The sequence below is a fragment of the Gorilla gorilla genome, chromosome 11 (assembly GCF_029281585.2).
Source record: "Gorilla gorilla gorilla isolate KB3781 chromosome 11, NHGRI_mGorGor1-v2.1_pri, whole genome shotgun sequence".
Classification (NCBI taxonomy): Eukaryota; Metazoa; Chordata; class Mammalia; order Primates; family Hominidae; genus Gorilla; species Gorilla gorilla.
The window spans coordinates 130,147,541-130,172,917 of NC_073235.2; the positions used below are offsets into that span (position 1 = coordinate 130,147,541).

The 25,377-nt window shown below is 44.7% G+C and overlaps 1 protein-coding gene and 1 long non-coding RNA gene across 11 annotated transcripts in view; one reads left to right on the plus strand and one right to left on the minus strand.

The window, feature by feature from the left end:
* LOC109025988 (uncharacterized) overlaps nucleotides 1-23,703 on the minus strand; it is a 71,321-nt gene extending 47,618 nt beyond the window's left edge. For both annotated transcript variants that reach the window (XR_010129712.1, XR_002004963.3), the window contains exons 1-3: nucleotides 23,562-23,703; nucleotides 22,180-22,315; nucleotides 21,875-22,006 (exon numbers count right to left, since the gene is read on the minus strand). This is a non-coding gene — a long non-coding RNA (uncharacterized lncRNA). The remainder of the gene's footprint in view (nucleotides 1-21,874; nucleotides 22,007-22,179; nucleotides 22,316-23,561) is intronic.
* AGFG1 (ArfGAP with FG repeats 1) overlaps nucleotides 23,157-25,377 on the plus strand; it is an 89,120-nt gene continuing 86,899 nt past the window's right edge. For all 9 annotated transcript variants that reach the window (XM_031008613.3, XM_055380595.2, XM_031008614.3 and 6 more), the window contains exon 1: nucleotides 23,157-23,611. In XM_031008613.3, coding sequence (XP_030864473.1) covers nucleotides 23,445-23,611 — 167 coding nt within the window. In that variant the 5' untranslated portion in view covers nucleotides 23,157-23,444. The remainder of the gene's footprint in view (nucleotides 23,612-25,377) is intronic.

The window sequence follows — 25,377 nt, forward strand, 5'->3', positions numbered from 1 at the left end:
GCTTGCTTACCTTGGGACTAAAAAATATAACTAATAGGCTGGGCACGGTGGCTCGCGCCTGTAATCCCAGCACTTTGGGGGGCCGAGGTGGGTGGATCACCTGAGGTCAGGAGTTTGAGACCAGCCTGGCCAACATGGTGAAAACCCATCTCTACTAAAAATACAAAAATTAGCCGGGTGTGGTGGTGCACGCCTGTAGCCCCAGCTACTTAGGAGGCTGAGGCAGAAGAATTGCTTCAACCTGGGAGGCAGAGGTTGCAGTGACCCGAGATCGTGCCACTGCACTCTAGTTTGAGCAATAGAGCGAGACTCCATCTCAAAAAAAAAAAAAAAAAAAAAAAAAAGAAAGAAAGAAATAGAATTAGTAAAAATTTTGTTTGAAACGGTTTATTTCAAAATAGTGTGTGCTCCTCAGAGTCATTTAATCAGTCAAGTAATCTGCTTTGTTTGGGGCAGTGAATAGATAAGCAGCAGGAAAAAAAAAAAAGCTTAGGAAAAGACGTAAATTGGGGTTTTTTAACGTTGGCACCACTGACATTTCAGGCTGGATAATTCTTTGTCGTGGGGTTGTACTGGGAACTGTAGGAGGTTTAGCAGCCTTCCTGGCCTCTACCCAGCCAGTAGCAACCCCTTTCCTTGATATGTGACAATCAAAAAAGTCTCCAGATATTGCCAAATATCCCCGGGGGGTCAAAATTGCCCCCAGTTGAGAACTACTAACCTAAATTCAGCAGTGAAACTGTTTTATGAACTGTGTCTCTCTGAGATTTATTTCAGAAACTTTCAAAAATTAAAAACTGGGACAGAGCCTGCCTAAAATTTTACGTGGCTCTAAATTTTCCTCCGTCATTTGCCTAAGACAGCATGTCACAGGCTCTCTCTGGAGACCTGGACCTGCTCCAGGAGTGAACTTTGATGATCTAATAGATCTTCTTTTCTGTCTCAGTATTCTGGACAATGACAGCATAATCAATGCACTGATGCTGAAAACATGCTGAGAAAACAATGGGAACAGGGTCAAATCGTCCTGAAGAAAGATTCTTTTTTAGTAGCATGGACCAGACATAACATTGTGATATACATTTTTCATAAAGCAGAAAACTCCATGATTCAAGGAGAAGTAAAAATCATTCTTTTTATTGTGTTCAAGTCCAGTATACATCCATGCATGGATGGAGTTAAGATATAGTGACAAAAGGAGAAATCTTGAAATATGCTACCAGGTGGCTTAAAAATCACAGCTGAATCTATACGGTCAACTTGGCAGTAAAACACGTTACTTATTTCCTGTTTGGGAAAAATACCGCACTATGCTTCCTAGATTCAACTGAATTATGAAATGCAGAAATTGAATTGGGTACAAAAAGTATACTATTTTTTTATCCCTCCCCCCGCCCCCCGTTTCCTTTCTTCTTTCCTTCCTTTTTTTTCTGACAGCGTTCACACATAGAAGAAAAGTTGATTCAATGCATCTGGATTGTGAAATAAAGCATAAGGTGTGGACAGGCAGTACAAGTATTGCATACTGTTAATGTTTAATTAAATATTTGAAATCAAACAGTTGACTTAGCAAGTGCTATAAAGAAGAGAGTGTAGATTTTACTAGCTTCTCCATAGCTTGGAAAAAAATTCAGATTGTACCAACCAAGGACAGGTTTTCAGTTGTAAAAGCTAAACATTATTCCATGGATGGCTCCTAGTGGGTGACTTTGGCTCCCTGGCTGCACTGCCCATGTGACTTTACAGATCAGAAAACATCTTCTACTAGGAGAGTTAAGAGGGGGTCAGACCAATGAGTGGCTAATTTGTAAGGATTTCACTTAACTGAAAGACGCCCTTATGAGTGCTTTCTAAACCCCATTAACAGAAATTAGTGTTAAAAGTTAAAAACCAGTAATAATCTGACCTTCAAGCATGCTATACTATAAACTGAACTCTATTTTCTGGCTACTGCATTTTCCACTACCAGCCCTAGCCCAGGTTGCTTCCTCTGCCTGAGATGTTCTTTCCTCCCAGGGCCATGTGCACTCCAAATCCTGCCCATCTTAACTGCTACTTCCTCCAAGTCTCCCTTCCCTTATCCTTCAAGACTGAGGGACTCATGCCTTCCTGTGAACTGCCTTAGTGAATTATCTCACCCCTCTTGTGACACTTCACTTTCTGTCTTGTTTTAAGATCTTTTGTGTTTCCTTTTTTATTACTTTCTGTCTTGTTTTAAGATATTTTGTGTTTCCTTTTTTATTCCATTTTATTACATAAAAGTCTTTTGTGGAAAGGACTTGCACCTGGTTCCTTGTTCCATTCCCCACACCACATGGCTCGGGACTTTGTACACTGTTTAGCAGATAACAATTTAAATGAATGACCCATTAGATATCATGTTGGTGTCTGATATTTGTTCTACCCAGAGTGAGTCCATCTGGAGGGTGAGATAATGTCGTTCAGCTCCTTTCCAACCCCATCAGCTGTCCTAGGTGAAGAAAGGCAAAGGCCTGTTATAGATCAACTCCCTGGACTAATGTTGCAATCATTCTCTTTGCAAACATGTGTCAGCGTTTCTGCTTCCATATCTTTCTACATATCTGCAGTGAACAAACTCCCTAAGAAACACTGGCTGCTTATTGAAATGGGGCATGTTACTAAATACACAGCATTCTTTTTATCTCCCTTCTCTGCTGTATAACACACCAACCTCCACTTGCACATTCAGAAATATAAAAATGATTACATTATGTAAATCCAACCCCTTTGTAGGGATCACTGCCAGAGAGATGTTAAAATGACATTACACCTGACCTTTCTGGAAAGGATAATGCTCCAGAAGTAAATTCTTACAAATGAGGATGGACAACACTTGGAGTTCTTTTTTTTTTCTTTTCTTTTTTTTTTTTTTTTTGGAGTCTCACTCTGTCACCCAGGCTTGAGTGTAATGGTGTGATCTTGCCTCACTGCAACCTCTGCCTCCCGGGTTCAAGTGATTGTCCTGCCTCAGCCTCCTGAGTAGCTGGGATTACAGGCGCCTACCACCATGCCCAGATAATTTTTTGTATTTTTAGTAGAAATGAGGTTTCACCATGTTGGCCAGGCTGGTCTTGAACTCCTGACCTCAGGTGACCCACCTGCCTTGGCCACCCAAAGTGCTGGGATTACAGGCATGAGCCACCATGCCTGGCCAACATTCAGAGGTTTTTTTTTTTTCTTTTTCCTTTTTTTTTAAAGAAACCCCTATTGGCTTGTTATTTTATATAAATAAGCATTTTGATTAAAAGAACTATTTGAACTAAATATTTTCTCCCACAGAATGGGAATTAGATTTCTTTAACTTAGCCTGGCTTAGGGTCTCTCTGTCTTCCTTTTTTTGAAGATCTGAAACTCTGGCAAAACAATGTCATATTTTCTGCTAATTTGTGGTTATTGTCCTTTTGCAGGATTTGAATCTTATATGAAGTTTATTTTGTCACCAGGACTATATACCAGAATTTGAGTCTCAGCTGGTATCGGTGGGGGAAGGCAATGGTGGTCTACTGGACAGCACCTGGAAAAAGATGGCATTTGAGTTTGGGCTACGCCACTACTGGCAGTTTGGTTTGGGGAAAGCCAAGTCTTCGCCTTTCAGTCTCTTATCTGAAAAATTGAGACAATAACAATACATATTTCCCAGAATTTTGGTGAGATTTTAATGAGATAATGCATGAGAAAATGCACTGTATACAATACTATACAAATACCAACCCTTCTTCCTATATCACCAGACTCTGCCACATTCATTGAAATCAGCATTTGGTGTTTATGAACATCTTCTCCATATGAGATGCAGAGGACAGAAACTGAAGAGATGCTGACCTTGCCTTTGCAGAGTATTTAACCTTTTTTTTTTTTTTTTTGAGATGGAGTCTTGCTCTGTCACCTAGGCTCTGTCACCTAGCCAAGATCACGCGATCTTGGCTTACTGCAACCTCTTCCTCCCTGGCTCAAGCAATTCTCCTGCCTCAGTCTCCCGAGTAGTTAGGATTACAGGCACCTGCCACTATGCCTGGCTAATTTTTCCATTTTTAGTAGAGACAGGGTTTTACCATGTTGGCCAGGCTGGTCTCAAACTCTTGACCTCAAGTGGTCCGCCCACCTCAGCCTCCCAAAGTGCTGGGATTACAGGCATGAGCCACACCAGGCCTTAATCTTTAAGTTTCCTTCCTTCCTTCTTTTCTTTTTTTTTTCAGGCAGAGACTTACTGTGTCGCCCAGGCTGGAGTGCAGTGGTGCAATCTCGGCTCACTGCAACCTCTGCTCCTGGGGTTCAAGTGATTCTCCTGCCTCAGCCTCCCGAGCAGCTGGGATTACAGGCACATACCCCCATGCCTGGCTAATTTTTGTATTTTTAGTAGAGACGGGGTTTCACCATGTTGGCCAGGTTGGTCTTGAACTCCTGACCTTAAGTGATCTGCCCGCCTTGGCTTCCCAAAGTGCTGGAATTACAGGTGTGAGCCACTGCACAAGGCCTTTTAAGTTACGTTTAAAAATAAGTTTAATTATGTTTGCTTTGTGAATCTAAAAAAGTGGCTTTTCTTCTGTGAGTATTGGTTTCCTCATCTGTAAAATGGAAGTAGTAATAACTATTTTTCAACAACAAAGGAGGTAATACACATGAAGCATTGGCATAGTACCTGTCACATCTAGTTGCTCAGTAAATGGTACCTTTTCAAAGAATAAGAAAAGTGCCCACCTAGTATTATAAGGGTTCAAATGAATAAGCAAGAACCATTATATCTAGTTAAAAAAGTCTGGAAAGGCTTTATAGAAGATTTAGAATCTGAGCAGAGGCTCAATGTACAAACAGATTTCTGCATTTGAAGATAATAGCAGCAATGGCCAATATTTGCCACACACTGTTCAAAGCACTTTACATGTATTAACTCATTTAATACCAAAACGCAGTTGGTATTTTCATCCCCATTTTGCAAATGAGAAGACTGAGGTACCAGAGTTGAAGAGACTAACCCATAGTCTCACAGATGATTTGGGGGAGAGCAAGGACCAGACCTAAGCAGTCTGGTTCCTGAGCCTCAGTTCATAACCACCACTTAGAAGGGGCAGTGGGGACCAATGCAGTGGCTCATGCCTATAATCCCAGCACTTTGGGAGGTGGAGGCAGGAGAATTGCTTGAGCCCAGGAATTCAAGACCAGCCTGGGCAACATAGAAAGACTCCATCTCTTAAAAAAAAATAGCTGGGTGTGAGGGTGTGGGCCTGTAGTCCTAGCTACTAGGGAGGCTGAGGTGCGAGGATGGCTTGTGCCCAGGAGATCAAGGCTACGGTGAGCTATGATTACTCCACTGCATTCCAGCTTGGGGGACAGAGCAAGACTCTGTGTCCAAAAAAATAAATAAACAGAATGGGACAGTGAGCTGGAGGGTGAGAGGGATGGAGGAAACAGGCAACAAAAAGCATTATAGGTGCAGAGATGATGAATGAAAACCCTAGGGTCTTCCCCTCCTGAGAGAAAGTAGTGTGAATAGGTCAGAGGCACAGTGAGAAAGGAGCCCTGTGTGATGGAAAAACTGGGGAGACAAAAGGCCAGAGGGAGAGTGTTGTCACTGAGTTGCAGAGAGGTGGCCTCACCACTGAGCCCAGTTCATACCTGTTGATTATGAAGGCAGCAAGAAGGAGAGTTCCAGATTTTGCAAGTCCAGGCCAGATGTAAACATAAGGCCAGTGTTTTCTTAGGAGGCTACCTGGTCCAAGAGGGCAAGGTAATCCCCTCCTCTGTCCACAAAATGCTGCTGACCTTTGACTTTTGCCAGAAAAGCTTTCATCTGGTGTCACCTCTCACCAGGTCCTGGCAATTATGTACATTTCTTAAAAAGGTTAGACTAGCAATTTTTCAAGCTTGCACAGCAGAATGTCATTGTGTGCATGTTTAATTAATCAAGCTGGCATCTAGACTGTGAAAAGCAAGTCTGCAAAGCACCTTGAAGAAAATAATAAACATCCTTCAGTCTTTAAAACACAAACTGCAAAAAAATGAACACTTTCCTTAAGAATCATGAGGACTCAATGGATGCCAAGTTTGCATGTTATTCTGCATGAAATTTCCTCCTCTCTCTCTCAAATTCAGAGTTTTATAGACAATTTCATCAGGCCAGAAGTGTCAGACTTTCTCTTCGATGGAATCATGATGTCTTTATATGGCCAAATATTGTTAGCATTTAGATTCAAGGTTACTTCCTCTGCAAAAGTTAATTGGATGGGATGATGGTTATTCAATGATAATACATTACACTGTCTTACTGTGACCCCTGGGCCTGTCATTTCATTAACAGTCCAGAGAGTATGTCTCACTAAGGCTTTTTGGCTCCTAAACACATGAGGTCACCTCTGCATGCAAAATGAGTCCCTAAAAGGTAGTTAGCATAAATTACTTTATCACTCAACCACAAAAGCATCTTTCTTTTGGCAAAATGTTTCTGACTTTTAAGTAACTTCCTTGTACGTGCATTTTTGCTTCCTATACTCATCATTCAATGAAGCAAAACCTAATGTTCTATTAGAATAATCTAGGCAACTGTTTTTTTTTTTTTTTTGCCAGGAAGACCCAAGGAACTACTATAATCGTCTTTGGTTAATTTTTTTATTTAAAAAATTACTACTCTTAAAATAAACTACTGTGTAAACTCTGCTAGCGGTTTTGTCAATTTTGCTCCCATTAAAATAGGTAAATTACATCAATTAATATATATTAAGGAGAGAGTTAAATGATACCTATTATGTGTTCACACTTTCTAGTCTGTTTCCCTCCCATTTCCTTACTTCAGAAGCCCCCTAGAGGTGATGTTCTTGCTACTAATCAGCAGTTAACCAGAACAATGGCTTTATTCATTTATTTATTCATTCAACCATTTATTCATCAGATACTAACTGAGCACCTATAATGTGCCTAGCACTATTCAAGGAACTTGGAATACATTAATGAAAAAGCAGGAAGAGATTCCTGCCCTCCTGGGGCTTAAAGTCTCATAAGGGATAGTTAGATAATAAATAATAAACATAACAAATACAAGAACTATATAGTATATTGAAAGTTCACAAGTGATCTGGAAAAAATAAAAAATGGCACCAGGGGAGTGGAGAACTGGTATACGCAGCAGGGAGGAAGGGGCAGACTGCCATATTAAATAGGGTAATCACGGACAGGCCTGGCTGAGAAATAGGGATGGAGAGAAGTGAAGGAGTTAACCAAGCTGATACCTGGCTTAAAGCAGAGGCAGCAGCTAGAGTAAAGGCCCCAGGCAGGAGCTTGGCATGTTCCCAATGTGGCAAGAAGGTCTGAGTGGCTGGAATGAATGGGAGAGAAGAAAGAGCTTTGTGGGACAGGAGGTCAGGGGTGCTGGGGGACAGGGTGGACACTGCAGGAATTTGAGTAGCAACATGATCTGACTCAGTGTTTAAAAGGATTCCCCTTTAGGGCCTTTTAGGGCATGGTGGCTGATGCCTGTAATCCCAGCACTTTGGGGAGGCCAAGGTAGGGGGATTGCTCGAGCCCAGGGGTTGAGACCAGCCTAGGCAATACAGTAATACCCCTGTCTCTACATAAACAAACAAACAAACAAAGGACCCCGCTAGTACTGGGTTGAGAATGGACAGTGGAGGGGGCTCAGTGTGGAAGCAGGAAGACCAAATTACTATATTCTACAGTCACATTAGAAAATACTAAAAACCCTTTTTGGTTTACATTGTTGTAAACCAGACTTAGAACTAGAAACAAACAAACAAAAAAACTTCCTGTTCAGTCACCTTCTTGGACTACATCCCTCGCATAAAAACTTCAGCACCCTCCTGGAGGAAGGTACAACATTCCTAGCCCCCTGGCTTTTCTACGTTGGAGGAGCATCAGATCTGCTTAAGCTAACTTGGTAGTGCCCTGTGGGGGCGGCACGATTACGTCACAGAAGACAGTCATCAAGTCAAGGGGCACTGAGGCAAACACAAGGGTGGGAAGTTCCAGAATGCTTGCTTGGTGATGCAAACCAGGACTGGAATCAGGGAAGGGGGCCAGCAGGTGCTCTATGCTCACTGTGTCTCACTGATGCCAAAGACAGAGTGCATGTTCTTTGATATTTAGAGTAACAAGATGCAAAATAGCAAACCTTACCTCACTCTGTTTTTGCCTTTGAACTGTCATGATGCAGCTTAGACTTGTATCAGTCTATTTACTTTTCTTTTTTTTTTTTGAGATGGCGTCTTGCTCCGTCACGTAGGCTGGAGAGCAGTGGCGCGATCTCTGCTCACTGCAACCTCTGCCTCCCAGGTTCAAGCGATTCTCCCGCCTCAGCCTCCTGAGTAGCTGGGATTACAGGAGTGAGCCACCACACCTGGCTAATTTTTTTCTTTTTCTTTTTTTTTTTTTAGTAAGATGGGGTTTCACTATGTTGGCCAGGCTGGTCTCGAACTCCTGACCTCAAGTGATCTGCCCGCCCTTGGCCTCCCTAACTGCTAAGATTACTGGCGTGAGCCACCGTGCCTGGCCTTTTTTTCCCCCCTTTTCCAAAGTCTAATATTAGGGATATGGTCCACTGAGAGAACAATCACCGATACGTAAAAGGGCATCACAAAATGGAGACCCAAGATCGAAGGGCAATAATGAGATTGAATTTTATGCTTCTGAGGACCTGCCTTCATAGTCTATGAAAAAATAAGTTAGAAGCAAGAATACTTGGGGCTTTCTTAATTATTTCACATGACTGAGAATGCAGGAGTACAGCTATTAGAAGAAATCCTAGGAGAGATTACTGCCCTAGAAAGAGAGGTCTCTGGGCCTCTGCTGAATCAAGCAAAGCCATCAGAAAGTTCAAATCAGACTGCAGGGAACTATCACAAGAGACTGGAAGCAATGTGGGAAGGTCATCTAGCCACAGAGTGGCAAACGGTACAGATCTCACAGCCAACTGGGATCATTAGTAGCATCTTCTGGAGCAGAGAGTTAGTTGCAAGGGATTCCAAGGCTACACGTGGTATTAGCTAGAAATGGTGTAATGAACATGAGTGATGCCGGCTCCACGCGAAAGAGGCAGGAGTGGTGTACAGAGACCACATAGTTAACATTCTTGATGGGTCAGTTCTCTTGCCTTCTTATCTGTCTACATTCAGACCATCTTAGAAAGATGAGATGCTAATTCTATTTTTAAGAAACTTTGGCCAGGCACGGTGGCTTATGGCCTGTAATCCCAACACTTTGGGAGGCCAAGACGGACAGATCACCTGAAGTCAGGTGTTCGAGACCAGCCTGGCCAACATGGTGAAACCCTGTCTCTATTAAAAATACAAACATTAGCCAGGTGTGGTGGCGCATGCCTGTATTCCCAGCTACTTGGGAGGCTGAGGCAGAAGAATCGCTTGAACCCGGGAGGCGGAGGTTGCAGTGAGCCAAGATCGCATCACTGCATGCCAGCCTGGGCAACAGAGTGAGACTGTCTCAGAAAAAAAAAAAAAGCATGAAGAGGACATGATATACAATCCTTTCAGTAATGCAAAGATTAAAATGAATTCTTAAAAAAGACTTCTTAAAATTAATTCTTCTTCTTTTATCCGAGGTGGGACTGCTTTAATGTAAAGCTGGTTTCTGTTGTCCTGGCCTTTGTGGAGAATGGAGGAGTACCATGTCCAGGAATCCATCTGTGTCTATGGTCTAGATCGGGGATGTCCAATCTTTTGGCTTCCCTGGGCCACACTGGAAGAAGAAGAATTGTCTTGGGCCACACATAAAATACACTAATACTAACGATAGCTGATGAGCTATTAAAAAAAAATCACAGAAAACCTCATAGTGTTTAAAGAAAGTTTACGAATTTGTGTTGGGCCGCATTCAAAGCTGTCCTGTGCCACGTGCGGCCCACAGGCGGTGGGTCGGACAAACTTAGTCTACATGTTAGACACTCTCCTTCCTCTGGCCCATCCTCCTTAAATCCAGGGTTCCCCTCCCTCTGTTCCCCACCCCCTGACCTTTGTTGCCCCTGTAGACAAACTGGAGACTTCAGATTCAGACAGAGGGAACCTCAGGGAGATGATGCATTGTGGAGAATCTGGGTTCCTGTTTTGGTTCTGCCATCAGATCCCTCATTTTCCTTAGTAGAATGAGGGGGATTTTAACCTTGGGCACGGGATCAGCCTGAGATGATATTTTACGTGTCTGGTGCATAGTTAAGGAAAGGGGAGGTGGTATCTTTTATCTGATTCTCAAAAGGGGCTCTAACCCTAAACCTGTTGAGTCATTGGTCTAAGTGATTTCTTTTTCTTTTCTTTTCTTTTTTTTTCTTTTTTTGAGACGGAGTGTCGCTCTGTCGCCCAGGCTGGAGTGCAGTGGCGCGATCTTGGCTCACTGCAAGCTCCGCCTCCTGGGTTCACTCATTCTCCTGCCTCAGCCTCGCGACTAGCTGGGACTACAGGCGCCCGCCATCGCACCCGTCTAATTTTTTGTATTTTTAGTAGAGACGGGGTTTCACCGTGTTAGGCAGGATGGTCTCAATCTCCTGACCTCGTGATCCGCCCGCCTCGGCCTCCCAATCTAAGTGATTTCTAATATTCTTTCAATTTGAAACTTTGCATGTGAAGATCCGTTTTCACTGGGCGCCATGGCTCACACCTGTAATCTCAGCACTCTGGGAGGCCGAGGTGGGTGGATCACTTGAGGTCAGGAGTTTGAGACCAGCCTGGCCAACAGGGTGAAACCCCGTCTCTACTAAAAATACAAAAATTAGCTGGGCGGGGTTGTGCATGCCTGTAATCCCAGTTACTAGGGAGGCTGAGGTGGGAGGATAGCTTGAACCCAGGAGGCAGAGACCACAGTGAGCTGAGATCGCACCACTGCACTCCAGCCTGGGCGATAGAGTGAGACTCCATCTAAAAAAAAAAAAAAAAAAAAAGAAGGTATCTTTTCATGCAATCATATACCCTATGTATGATGCTCACAGCTGGAAGATGTAGCAAAATACTCTTCAAATGGCAACTTCTAGATGTTATAGAGAATGGACCCATATTTATCAGATTTGAAGATGTTTAAAATAGGCCAAAAATGTAACCTGTATAAAAAAGGAGAAATAGGGGTTGTTACAATTTCCCTGAAAGCCCATGTGTAATAAAAATGAGTCATTATTCTAGAGGGTTTCCTGCCTTTTAAGGGCTGTAAATCAGAAGCAATGCTTATGGGAGACAAGGCCACGCTCCCCAGGTCTCCTGGGGGTGGCGGCAGCAGCACCCTCATCCTGGCTGTGGTCCACGGTGCCTGGCTGCAACTAAGGCTGCAGAATGTTGAGTTGCTGTTCTGCGGTTTTGCCACATTCATCAAATGTGGTTATTGTCAACTAGATAAAGTATAGTACGGTGATTATGAGCACAGTTTCTGAATCAGACTGTCCAATCCTGGATCTCCCCTGGGAGCTTGAGCAAGCAACTTAATTTTTCTGTGCCTCAGTTTCTTCACCTGTAAAATAGAAATAACCCTATCACCTACTTCGTAAAGTTCTTATGAGGATAAAGTGATTTAATGTATGAACAGCACTTAGAACAGTGTCTGGCAGATAGTAAGCATTCTATGTACTTGGATAGTAATAGCATTCCAAATATTACTTATCCAATCCATAGTATTGGATATGTAAAAGCATAGAAAAGAGGTCTGGAAAAGTAACGATGTGCTGCGACTGCTGGACGAGGTGATGTGAATGGGAGAGTGTGAGCTGTGGGCTGGGGAACTTTTGGCTTTACTGGCTGTGTTAGCTTCCCAGGGCTTCTGTAACAAACTGTCACAAGCTAGGTGGTTGAAAATAACAGGGATTTATGCTCACAATTCTTTAGGCTACAGGTGAGGAATCAAGGAATCAGCAGGTCCAAAGGCTCTAGGGAAGAATCCTTCCTTGCCTCTTCCAGTTTCTGGTGGTCCTAGGTGTTCCTCGGCTCGTGGCAGCATGACTCCCACCTCTGCCTCCATCATCACATGGCCTTCCTCCCCATATGTCTGTATGTGTCCTCTCTTCTTCTCATAGAGACACTAGTCATTGGATTTAGGGCCCACTCTAAATCAGAATGATTTCATCTTGAGTTCTCCAATGAATCACGTCTTCAAAGGTCCTATTTCTAAATAAGGTCACATCCTGAGGTTCTGGTTGAATGTGAAGTTTTAGGAGATGCTTCAACTCACTATACCAGCATTGTTTTGTTTTGTTTTGCTTTCTTTTAAAAATGAGATTATATTCATGTATTACTTAGGATTTTTTTTTTTTTTTTTGAGACAGACTTTCACTCTGTTGCCCAGGCTGGAGTGCAATGGCGCAGTCTCGGCTCACTGCAAACTCTGCCTCCTGGCTTCAAGCAATTCTCCTGCCTCAGCCTCCCAAGTAGCTGGGATTACAGGTGTGCGCCACCATGCCTGGCTAATTTTGTATTTTTAGTAGAGATGGGGTTTCTCCATGTTGGTCAGGCTGGTCTCGAACCCCCAGTCTTGGGTGATCCACCCACCTCAGCCTCCCAAAGTGCTGGGATTACAGGCATGAGCCACTGTGCCTGGCCCTACTTAGGATATTAAACAACAAAATGAAACAAGAAAAAATATATATAAAATATAATATACATTATAATATGGGAAGCTAATGTATACATGTATACACTTGCTTATTCTGTCTAGGTTGTAGAGGAGGTTGTTGATGGGAAAAGAGGGAAATACAATGATTGCTAACACTTGTAGAATGCTTACTATCTGCCAGACATTGTTTTAAGTGCTTTTCGTATATTAAATCACTTAATCCTCATCGGAACCTTATGAAGTAGGTGGTATGATCATTTCTATTTTATAGGTGAAGAAACTGAGGCACAGAAAAGTTAAGTTGCTTGCTCAAGCTCCCAGGGGAGATCCAGGCTTGGACAGTCTGATTGAGAAACTTTGCTGATACCACCATGCTGTACTGTCCTTCATGTATGGGCACACATAGGTGATACAGGTCTGAGTCAAGAAAATTTGACATCACTTCCTAAACACACACACTCTCCTTTTTCTCCCCAAATAAAGCATCTATAAATGAATGTTGTTTCTGTGGTTAGAAGTGTTTGGAGAATTTTATCTGCAGAATCTTCTGAACTGAACATTGTCTGATATTTACTTAGAAGAAATAAAAACTTCCATGAACTGAGTGAAAAATAGTTGTTCATGTATATCACTGATTGCTGTTCAGATCACTTAGAGCACAGTGGATTTCAACCAAAGTGCAGCAATGCTCTGAGCAAAGGGTAGCTGCACACAAGGTGGTTCACTTACGGCAGCTTCTGGCAAATTGCAGCTAAACTGCAGTTCCGGTTGACTTGGTAACTTACAAACAGCACACGCTGAATGGAAAAGGAATTGGTATACCATATTTAAAACAATGAGAATAATGATAGCAGTGCTTCCATTAATGCCAGATGCTGTGCTGAGTATATTTTCTTACTCTGTTCTTACTGTTACCTTCTGAATCATTAATGCCCCAGAGGTGGGGTGATGACTAATGATAAACTGATAAGGGTATCCTTATGGTAAAAATGGCCATGACCTTGTTCCTGTAAAGTTGCTCCAGGGACTTCCCCACTCATAAGCCGACTTGGGCTTTTCGCTCTAAGTCCTCTGCTATAAGTTCTATGCACATTCAACAGGGACACCTCTGTGTAGCAAGTTACCTAAATGAATATTCAGGCTGTTTTCACTCTGGGAACTTGGTATGTGTAAATTTTCAGGTAATTTCCCTCATTTGAATAACTTCTTGAGTGAAAACAGGTCCTTCAAGTGCACATCCTGGAGCCCCGGGGCTGGCATAGCATCCTTATAAAGCAGAAACCTCAGGCTAACAGAGCCCAGTTATGTCCTGGGATGTTTGTATTCCTAGAGCCCAGCTCGAGACCAGGAAGTGCCTCCTAGGTTTTCCTGTTTTCATGTGGCCTTGGTTTGCATTCATAAGAAAAGGATTCAACAGAGTACAGTGCTGACTGTACCGGTTAAATTATGGCCTCTAAAGTCCAACCACTGGCCTTCCAATCCCAGCTCCATCACTTCCCAGCTATGTGACCTTGGCAAGCCGTCAACTCGGGAGCCTTAGTTTCTTCATCTGTAAAATGGATATAACAATAAAATCTATGTCCAAAGGCTGCTGTGAGTATTAACTGGGTGCTTAGTCAACTGGGAAACATTAGTCATTGGTATTGGGGGATCAACAGTGGAGCTCTATGCAATCGATTCTCTTCTCAGGGGATGGGGTATGATGGCAACATCAGTCAACTGGGCTCAAGGGAATTACTTTGTGCTCAGTTCAGCACATGCTGTCTAATGAGCCATTGCCTATCTGCCAGCATTTGTTGAGAAATACAAAAAGAAAGAGAGGAGGTTTTTTTAGAGACCCACTTTTAAAATACCCCCATCTGACCCCTTCAAAATGGAGGGCTGATGGGTAGGGTCCATTTTCCTTTTCTGTAGGCCCAGCAAGCCCCACTAATGTTTCTTTTCTGATAACTAAAGCAGGTTTCTCTCCCCACAGGGGCCCCTTTCTTTCCCCTGAACCAGAAGGGAAGATCCCCTTTCTCTTTTCAGTAATGGGCAAGAACAAAGTTCCATTGACAACGTGAATGGAGCATTTCTTACCCTGGACTCTCTTCGCACTGCAGAGGCAGGGACCTTTTCTCTCCCCCTTGGCTTCTGAAGATTATGATTCAAGTCCTCTACAGGCGACTAGGGCAGCCCAGGAATCCTGATTCTGGCACGAACTGACCAAGGGAGGGAGGCTGCTTGGTTGCAGAGCCTCCATGCACAGAAGTCCACTTACCTGTGACTTCTGATATGTGCAACCCCGAGAATTTCCCCTGCTTCGCCTACTCTGGGCCTCCCGTAACCACCCAGTAACATCCTCTCCTTTCACATGCTATTACCTTACCCTGCTTCATTTTCCTTTAGAGCACTTAGCATCACCTGGTCCATTATATTAATTTGTTTGTCTGTTCTCCCTCCCAACGGAACATAAACCCCAGGAAAGTAGATGTTGTCTTGTTCATTGCTGAATCCCCAGTGTCTGGCACAGTGCCTGGTAAAGAGTAGATACTCAGTAAATATTCACTGAATGAATGGAGAAAGGCAGGCTGAAAGCTACTTCTGGTTTCCCTCTAAAATAAAAAAAAAATGTCTTTCTGATAAATGGATAACTAAAGTCAGGTTGCAATGGTTTTGGGCTTTTAGAATGGCCTGAGTTTGGATCAGTCTATCAACTGATGCAATTTATGAGCGATCTTTTATAGCCCAGCAAAGTAGAGACACAGAAGGATATGACCTGGTCCCTGCTCTCTGAGTGCACAAAATTCAGCTCACAAATGACAGTGGAAAATGAACCGAGGTAAAAGAAAAAGTCTCCAACAACACGGACAGCTGGAGGGCAGATCTGCAGCTTCTCTGTTTTTCCTGGCATCTCTAAGGAAAGAGAAGCCAGGTATCCACCTGTCAGTGCCACAGCCACTGGTGGTAAGGGATGTGTGCCATTCACGTGTCTAGCTTCTACATCCCTGGTGCTCTCTGTAGAGTATGCCCAGAAACCACACTGATATTTCCAGGAAGTATACACCAAGTGCTGTTCTCTGTAGGTTTTGCCCCTTCTTTCTTTTCTATCATGCTGCTTCTTACAAATTAAAAAGCAAGTCAGGAAGCAATGTTAAAAATAATCAAACCACAGCTAAAGGAAGGTACCTTCAAAAGAAGAGATGGGGGAAAAAAATTGAGTCGACTATTATTCCACAGTGCTTTATACTTGAGGCCCTGTGATTATTCACTCTGTGAAACCCAGTGGAACCTGGGGGAGTTAATGGGGCCAATGTTACTTTTCTTTTGCATTACTTATGTGGGCTGTAAAAATGAGCTTTGGCTCCATGGCCAAAAGCGGAAAATGTCACGCCATGGGGAGCGAAGAATGTTAATCAAAATGCAAAACCTACAGCTCCAGTTTTCCTACATTGTAAATGCTTATTGCTATCAGGTAACTCCTCTCCGTAATCCAAAGCAGCTCCGGGCACCACAGGGGCAGGGGAAAGGAAGATCTGAAGACTCTAAGTATGGACAGTATTGAGGCCAGACACAGTTGCTCACACCTGTAATAGCAGCACTTTGGGAAGCCAAGGCAACAAGACCGCTTGAGGCCAGGAGTTCGAGATCAGCCTGGGCAACACAGCAAGACCCCGGTCTCTACAAACAATATTAAAAACAATAATTAGAAGGGCATGTTGGTGCATGCCTGCAGTCCTAGCTACTCTGGAGGATCACTTGAGCTCAGAAGTCGAAGGCTGCAGTGAGCCATGATTAGGCTGCTGCACTGTATTCCTGGGTGACACAGCGAGATCTTGTCTCAAAAAAAAAAAAAAAAAAAAAAGAATGAACAATATTGAGGGTCCCCAGCCACCCAGAGCTACCTGACTGAAACTGAGTGTTTAAGAGAGGATTTAGGGGCTTCTGAGAGAGGCTCTGTGCTCTAAGACTTGGGGCTAGGGAAAGCCGATCAGCAACGTGGGGGCTTGGGGAAGAAGGTAGCTTGCTTTGTGACCAGTTCAATTTTTTTGAGGGTCCCAGAATATTAAAACATGAAGAGATGTCAAAACAGGGCCTCCCCAAACTGTGGCATATTCTAAAATAATTAAACTTAACCAATATATTGTTTAATATTAAACAATATACAAGTAAACAAAGAAAACATAGTAATTGCACTATTCACAATGTAGGTCCAAGACTTACTAAAAATATGAGTGCAATGCAGGTGGCAAGAATGGCGTGGGACATGACTGGCAACATCTTTTTTCTATTCTGTCAATGGATCTTTCTGACACTGCAGTAACTCAGAGATATTGTCAAAAGTCTAAACCTAAGTCAGGCGTGGCAGCTCATGCCTGTAATCCCAGCACTTTGGGAGGCTGAGGTGACAGGATCACTGGAGGGCAGGAGTTTGAGACCAGCCTGGCCAACATGGCAAAAACCTGTCTCTACTAAAAAAAAGAAAACAAAAAAACATGCACACACACACAAATTAGCCAGGCATGGTGGCTCACACCTGTAATCCCAGCTACTTGGGAGGCTGAGGCAGGAGAATCGCTTGAACCCAAGAGGTGGAGGTTGCAGCAAGCCAAGATGGTGCCACTGCACTCCAGCCTGGGCAACAGAGCAAGACTCTGTCACAAAAAAAAAAAAAAAAAAAAGAAAAGAAAAGTCTAAATTGAGGTCCTTTATGAATGGAAAGCCCTCCAGGGACAAAGCTACCACTGGCCATTCCATGATGTTGGTTATTGCTAGTCCTGCTTTGCTCTCAAGTAAACAGGGGGCCTCCTCTTGGGGCCTTGCCTGCAGGCATGGAGGGTGGAGCAGTCTAAGATGACCTGGCAGCTTGCTGCTGGCTCCCTGGCTCCCTGGGGCCTCTCCAAACACCAGGGTTTGTCGGGGATATAGTCTCTGACTCACCACTAGTGATAAGACAGGCCAAGAACCTTTAAGCAAGTCAGACAGCATTCAGGGAGGTTTTAGATTCTTACCACTGGAAGTCTGATTCCAGAATTTGCAAGTTCCTTAACAAAACCGTTGTAGCTTTGACAGAACTATAGTCATTCTGGGAGCCAAAACAGCAGAGACAACAATACACAGAATGCTGAACCTGCTGCATCAAAGTGAGGGAAGCTTTATCTCTGCTTCCTCATTGCTGCATCTATTTATTCATCCAACCAATATTTACTGAGCCCTTTCTAAGTGCCAAGTCTCACAGTGAGTGCTGGAGAAATAGTAGTGGACACAGACTTGGTCCCTTCCCGGAGGAGGCCTGCAGCGTATGGGGCTGGGGGGAAGGAAGAGGGGCCCTAACTGAAAATCACAAAGCAATGTAAGTAGCCACAGCAGCAAATGCTATAAAGGAGAGGCCCGTGGGGCTATGAGTACATATAATGAGGTCTGACATGTTTAGGCATGTCAGGAAAGGATCTCTGAAAAACGGATATTAAGCTGCATCTGTTATGGTTGAGAAGGGAAAGTGGAGATGGAAGACCATTTTTACCAACAAAAATAGTGTGTGCAAAGGCCCTGTGGTGGGAGCCAGGAGAATGTAAAGAACTGAGAGGAAGTAGGGCTGGAGCAGAGTGGTGGGGACTTAGAATGGTGCCCAAGGCACTGGGGCATGGGGCAGAGGCCAGGGGGTGGCAGGGGGCAGGTGGGCGCTGCTGGGGGGTGCTGGGCTGGGCTGGGAGAGACCTAGGGTGAGCAGGAAGGAGGCTGCCTGTGCAGGGCGTCTGAGCCTCCGAGGTTTTCTTTCATCCTAAGAGCAATGCAAAAGCTTAAGTAGGGGGAGGGAACTGGGGACATCTGAATCACATTTGGATTTTGAAGAGATTACTCTGGCTGCAGTGTTAACATCTCTAAAGGTAATTTCTGCTTTGCAAGTCCAATAAGCAGGATCAGTCTTCAGTCACTGGAAGCAGAAGCTGGTGCCTTGGCAGCCAGATCTGGGTTTGAATCCTGGCTTCATGCCTCACTTCTGGCATGGCCTTGGGCAGGCCAGCCTTTCAGAGCCTTAGTTTCCTCATATATAAAACAGCGGTAATAATACCTCTTTCTGCGTTGTTGTGAAAGTTACAGAAATTAAAGTAAATAAGTAGTCTTGCTTGATACACAGCAAACTCTCCTTGGGATATTTTAAAGTAGAAACCAACTTTGATACTATGTATGGCATGAAACAGCTAACATCCAAAAGGGTTGTATAAACTTTCAGCTTGAGGAAAACATTCACCTTCCTACAGGTCTATAGTTTGGAAATACTGCACCTACCCTTGTCTCTCTCTCTCTCTTTTTTTTTTTTTTTTGAGACAGGGTCTCGCTCTGTCACTCAGCCTGCAGTGCGGTAGCACTCGCTCTGTCACTCAGCCTGCAGTGTGGTAGCACGACCATGGCTCACAGCAGCCTCAACCTGCTGGGCTCAGGCAATCCTCTGGCTTTAGCCACCTGAGTAGCTGGAACTATAGGCACATGCCACCACACTCAGCTAATCAATTTGTTTTTTTCTTTTTGTAGAGACAAGGTCTTACTATGTTGCCCAGGCTGGTCTTAAACTCCTGGGCTTAAGCAATCCTCCTGCCTTGGCCTCCCAAAGTGCTGGGATTACAGGCATGAGCCACTGTGCCCAGCCTTACTCCTGTCTCTTTAAATCAACAAAAACACAATAATCAACCAACCACTCATTCCACTGTTTGCATACATAAGGTGCTACAGCCATGCCTTCTGATTTTGGAATTTATCAGATGATAGACCATGGAGAGATGAGCAACCAGAGAACAAACAAATGACAAAGGAGCACTGCAAATATAGAAACAAATAAGCCACTGGCTGTGGCGTGAGGGCATTTGTTGGTTATGACTAAGAGACTGCTGGGTGTCATATTTAGCCAGCATGGGTCTGGTCAGTAAGCCTTCTGTTTGGATCAGTCAAGAATTCAACATTGCTTTCATCTCTTGAATGGCCCGGGGCCCTGTCAGAATATAACTCCAGGGCCAGTCTCAATGGCTCATGCCTATAATCCCAGCACTTTGGGAGGCTGAGGCTGGTGGATCACTTGAGGTCAAAAGTTGGAGACCAGCCTGGCCAACATGCTGAAACCTCATCTCTCCTAAAAATACAAAAATTAGCCGGGTGTGGTGTCGGGGGCACCTGTAATCCCCGTTACTTGGGAGGCCGAGGCAGGAGAATCACTTGAACCCAGGAGACAGGGCTGAGATTGCACCACTGCACTCCAGCTTGGGCAACAGAGTGAGACTCCATCTCAACAACAACAACAAAAACTTCAGTTGACTTCAGGATTAGGTCAAGGGTCTTGTCAAAATACTCAAAAGCCAGCTTTCAGTGGTTCCCACTGGCCAATGATGAGACAATGTGAGCATTGGGGATGTAAAATATATTAAATTCATTTAAATCCTTGAGTTTGTAATAGCACTTTAAAAATATTGATCGCCTAGCCTGGGCAACATAGCGACAGCTTGTCTCTACAACAAATACAAAAGTTAGCCGGGAGTGGTGGTCCTAGCTTCTTGAGGGGGTGTGCCGAGGCAGGAGGAACACTTGGCAGGAGGAACACTTGAGCCCAGGAGTTCGAGGCTGTAGTGAGCTATGATTGTACCATTGTACTCTAGCCTGGGTGACTGAGTGAGACCCTGTCTCCAAAATATAAATACAGATATATCTATATATCTCTGTCTATATATATTGATCACCACTGGAAGGTGAAATGAAACCAATACATTATTTTGAAAATTTGTGAATAAAGGAAAGGAATCAAATATTTATCCTGCCTTTCTGACATGTACTATACCAAATAAAGTGGTAGATGAGGGGAAATTTTTTCTTTATAGAAAATTTGAGCTGATAAATGAAGGAATGGTAGAATTAGTTTTATTTATTTATTTATTTTTATTTTTTATTTTTTTGAGACAGAGTCTCATTCTGTCACCCAGGCTGGAATGCAGTGGTGGGATCTCAGCTCACTGCAACCTCCACCTCCTGGGTTCAAGCGATTCTCCTGCCCCAGCCTCCCGAGTAGCTGGGATTACAGGTGCCCGCTACCATGCTCAGCTAATTTTTGTATTTTTAGTAGAGACGGGGTTTCGCCATGTTGGCCAGGCTGGTCTCGAACTCCTGACCTTAGATGATCCTCCTGCCCCAGCCTCCCAAAGTGCTGGGATTACAGGTGTGAGTCACCGCACCCAGCCAGAATGGCAGAATTAGAATATCAGTATTTTCCAATCATTAATGAATTAATGAATCTAGACATTAATCATCAATGGTTACTAACATCATGAAAAAGATATCCTCTCCTCAATTATGTCCCTCCTGATGGAAGAACACAATGAAATGAATGCCTGCCCCGCAAAAATACTGAACTGGATACTAGTGAACTAGATCTAACTACCAATTTTTAGGAAATAGAACAGAAGGACATGTTAAATGATACAGATTATGAGAAACTCTACAGAATAAAGCGCCCAATTACTAAAACAAATGAATTATAATGAAAAAAAAAAGAGATGGTGGAGAGACCCAAAGAAACCTTATGAGACATATTACCCAGTTGCAAGGAGTGGGTTCAAACAAACTGTAAAAATCTCATTAAAATATTGATAATTGCCAACTTAAACACTAGTGTGATATTTGATGATCTTTAGGAGTTATTAACTTTTTTTTTTTTTCGAGGCGGAGTCTTGCTCTATTGCCCAGGCTGGAGTGCAGTGGCACAATCTTGGCTCACTGCCACCTCTGCCTCCCAGGTTCAAGTGATTCTCCTGCCTCAGCTTCCCGAGTAGCTGGGACTACAAGTGCATGCCACCATGCCTGGCTAATTTTCATATTTTTAGTAGAGACCGGGTTTCGCCATGTAGGCCAGGCTGGTCCTGAACTCCTGACCTCAGGTAATCCACCTGCCTTGGCCTCCCACAGTGCTGGGATTACAGGTGTGCGCCATCGTGCCCAGCCTATTGTTAACTTTTTAGATATGCTAATGGTATCATGGCTAAGTTTGAAAGAGATAAAGTTTTTATTTTTTAGGGATACAAATGGAACTATGTACCATTTAGATGAATGGTATGAAACCTAGAATTTGCTTTAAAATAATAGGAGAGGGGATGGAGGGTTGAGGTATTTATAAAGCAAGATTAGCCATGAGCTTACTAATTGTTGAAAGTGGTCCATGGGCTCATGGTAGTTTGATATTTTCCATAATAGAAAAGTTTAAAAACATTCATTGGCCAATCTATCTGTCCATTTCTTTTAATATTAAAAAATTAATTATTAGTAGTAGTATTATATTAATATGAAGTCTCACTTTGTTGATTCACCCAGTCCCTTTCATGAGAGATGTGGAGGTTGGTCTTGGCTGTTAGGAAACGTAGATTCTAATCCATTCACCAGCCCAGTGATTTGAGAACTTCAGCTCTCTGGGTCTCCCTGTACTCCTCTGGAAAACGAGAGACGAAGTTGATTGTTGCAGTGACTAAGGGATTTGGGTCCTGCAGTCTGGCTGTCTGGGTTGGAATTGAGCTTCGCCATAGGTACCCTTGGGTAAATTTACTTAATCCCTCAGGGTTTCATCTTCCTGTTTTGTAAAATGTAAATAACAATAACGCTCACCTCGAAGGGTTGTTGTGAAGATTACATGAACGATTTCATGTATTCATTCCGTCAACATTGAACACCTAGTCTCCAGCTCTGCGAGGGGAATGGGGTGGAGTGGCGCAGAAAATACAGGGGCCAGGCTGTTTAGCGCCTAAAGGGAGAGTCCAGATCACCCATGGTAAACACGAAATAAGATGCAGTATTTCAAATAGCTAGAACTGAGACGAAAATACAACGCAGCAATTTGATGGAGAGCAACTGCGAGAAAGATGAGCTGCAACATTAACTAGGCTGATCTGGGACAGCCTGGCGGGGGAGGTGACATCTGAGCCCCACCTGACTTAGAGGATGTCAGCTATGGATGATCCGGGTTTCCATACGCAGCAGTTCTCAAGCCAGGTGACTGCACCGCCCTAAACTTCCCTCCACTTTTGGCAATATCTGGGGATTTTTGGTTGCCAGCAATGGGAATTGGGGGGTTTGTTCTTGTATCTAGTGCGTATAGGCTAGGAACGCCGCCCAGTATCCTACAGTGCACAGGACACCTCAAGCCCCCCCAAATTAGCTGGCCCAAAGATAAAGAGAGAAGAGCAAGGGCAAGGGTCCTGCAGGAGTCAGAAAGGAGCTTGCTGTGTTCAGAAAACTCAAAATCCAGTGTGGCTGAGTGAGGACGATGAAGAACGAGGTAGACTGGGCTAGACTATGGAGCACTTTTTAGGGCACGGTGAGGAATTTGGAATTATACTCAAAGCAGTGGAAAGCCCTTGAAGAGTTTTAAACAGAAGGGGAAGGTAACCCATGTGAAACGCTTTGCATATATAAGCGCTCAATAAATACTGTCTATTATTAATATTATTATCACCATTGTGTCTTCCCTACTTGGCTCCAGACCCGGCCCATGCCTCAGCGAGGCCGCAGTGACTCCTCCTGGCCAGCAGAGGGCGCCAGCGGACACTTGGCTACCGGCCGCCCGGGGCGGGCCTCCTCTTGCCGTCCCCTTCCTCGTCTTTTCCCCTCAGGAGAAGTCGGGAAGGTGGCGGCGGCGGCGGCGGCGGTTGTCCCGGCTGGGCCGGTTGGTGTGGCCCGTCAGCCCGCGTACCACAGCGCCCGGGCCGCGTCAAGCCCAGTACAGCCAAGCCGCTGAGGCCGGGTCCGGCGCGGGCGGCGCGCGCAGACGGAGGGCGGCGGCCGCGGCCAGGGCGGCCCGTGGGACCGCGGGCCCCCGGCGCAGCGCTGCCCGGCTCCCGGCCCTGCCGGCCTCCTCCCTTGGCGCCGCGGCCATGGCGGCCAGCGCGAAGCGGAAGCAGGAGGAGAAGCACCTGAAGATGCTGCGGGACATGACCGGCCTCCCGCACAACCGAAAGTGCTTCGACTGCGACCAGCGCGGCCCCACCTACGTTAACATGACGGTCGGCTCCTTCGTGTGTACCTCCTGCTCCGGCAGCCTGTGAGTGCGGGGCGGCCGGGCGGGTGTCGGGCGCTTCCCGGGAGGTGGGGGAGCGGGCGGCGGGACCGGGACCCTTCCGGGGCTGGGAAAGCGCCGGGTGGCGTGGGAGGCGGTCGGGGGCGGCCGTTGGGCGCCGGCTGGCGGGCGCGGCGTCGGAGGCTGCGGGCTGGATGCGCAGGGCCCGGGCAGCCGGGCTGGGGCTGCGTTTTCGGTTTTGCCGGGCGAGGGTTTACGTTCTGGGCAGCCTTCGTGGGTGGGACGTGGGCGGGGTTGGGGTCAGGGAGGGGGCGACCAGGGCGAGCGTCCCTGGTCTCCGTCGAGCCTGCGGCCGCCGCCCTCGCTCTCCAGCCACCCGGGGCGCCGGGCTGTGGGGGGTGGGGGAAGACGCTAGGAGGCCGGGGGGAGGTCCATGCGGGTCCTTTGTGTGCCCCGCCTCTCAGCGGCCCGGGAGCGGCGGTGCGGAGCGAGGCACCTGCTGGGCGCTCGTGCTGGGGGTCGGGGAGAAGCTGGGGTGGGAGGGAGGGACGCCTGCCTCGCCCGTGCTTTTTTTCTGGGTCGAGAGTACCTAGGTAACTGGGAGGAAGCAGGCACTTAGGAATAGTAGCAGGATGAAAGCATCTTGATGGCAGATGTGAATCCCCTGGGAAAAGTTCGAAAGGATTAATTGCGGGAGGGGGAGGCAGAGGAGCAGATCTGAAGCTGTGGGATTTTAGTTTTATGGTCCGAAGAGAGTGTTGAGGAGTTGGGGGAAAGTTTTAATGGCAGTAAGGTACCCACTAGGAGCTGTGTGATTCTAAATATGATGGAGTTATCTGTGAGATTTATCTGTATCTCGCTATCAATACCCGAGTGCCCTGGCTGTACACAGAAATGAGGAGAGCTAGCAAGTCAGCATGATTTCAGAAAGACACTACCGTCCTGAGTTACTGGGATGATTTGTGTTTGTTGTTCTTTGCTTCATTAAGCTTTATTTTGATAAAGATTTTTATTGCCGTGCAATTTCATTTGGAAAATTTGCAGGTGGTTTTGGAATTGATAAGATGCTTTTATATTATTAATTATCTTGTATTTAAAGTTACTAACAACGTGGCAGTTACTAAGTATTTGTAAAACCTTTGCTTGTAAGATTAATACAAAGCACATAATACTTTATGTGGGAAAATTGATTTCTTAAAACTTAGAAAATGCAGAACATGTCTAGTAATGTACTATTTGCTTTTTAAAGTTGGGCAAAGAGGCATTATTAGTATTACATGAGTGTTATTTCTTCAGCAGACATTTTTTTTGGTGCCTATTAGGTTGTGTAAGGCCCTGGGGTGTGCCAATAAATATAGCAAAGTCTTGTTCTCTTGGTTCTTACAGTCCAGTGGGGATGCAAAAGTAAGAAAAATGTCTTGGGCAAGTACTATGCTGAACATGAAAATTGTTTGATAGGAGAGTGCTCATGGTTACTTTTAGGCTGTGTGGCCAGGGAAACACTCTGAGAAGTTGCCAGTTAATAATATTCTTGAATTACTACAGAATCACAGAGCTAGGTGATATCAAGGAGGTAGCCTGGTTCATGCATTTCATTTACAGAAAAAGGAGTTAAGCTAGAAAGTTGTTACTTATGTTGGACGATATTGGTTCCAAAATGAAGCCAATAAAACAATTGTAATTGTATTTGATTTTTATTACATGGTTAAGATGTATGTCCTGCTTTTACTAAACACAGGTCCTTTAATCCATGTAAAGTATTTGACTTGGAAAAAATACATATATTTACA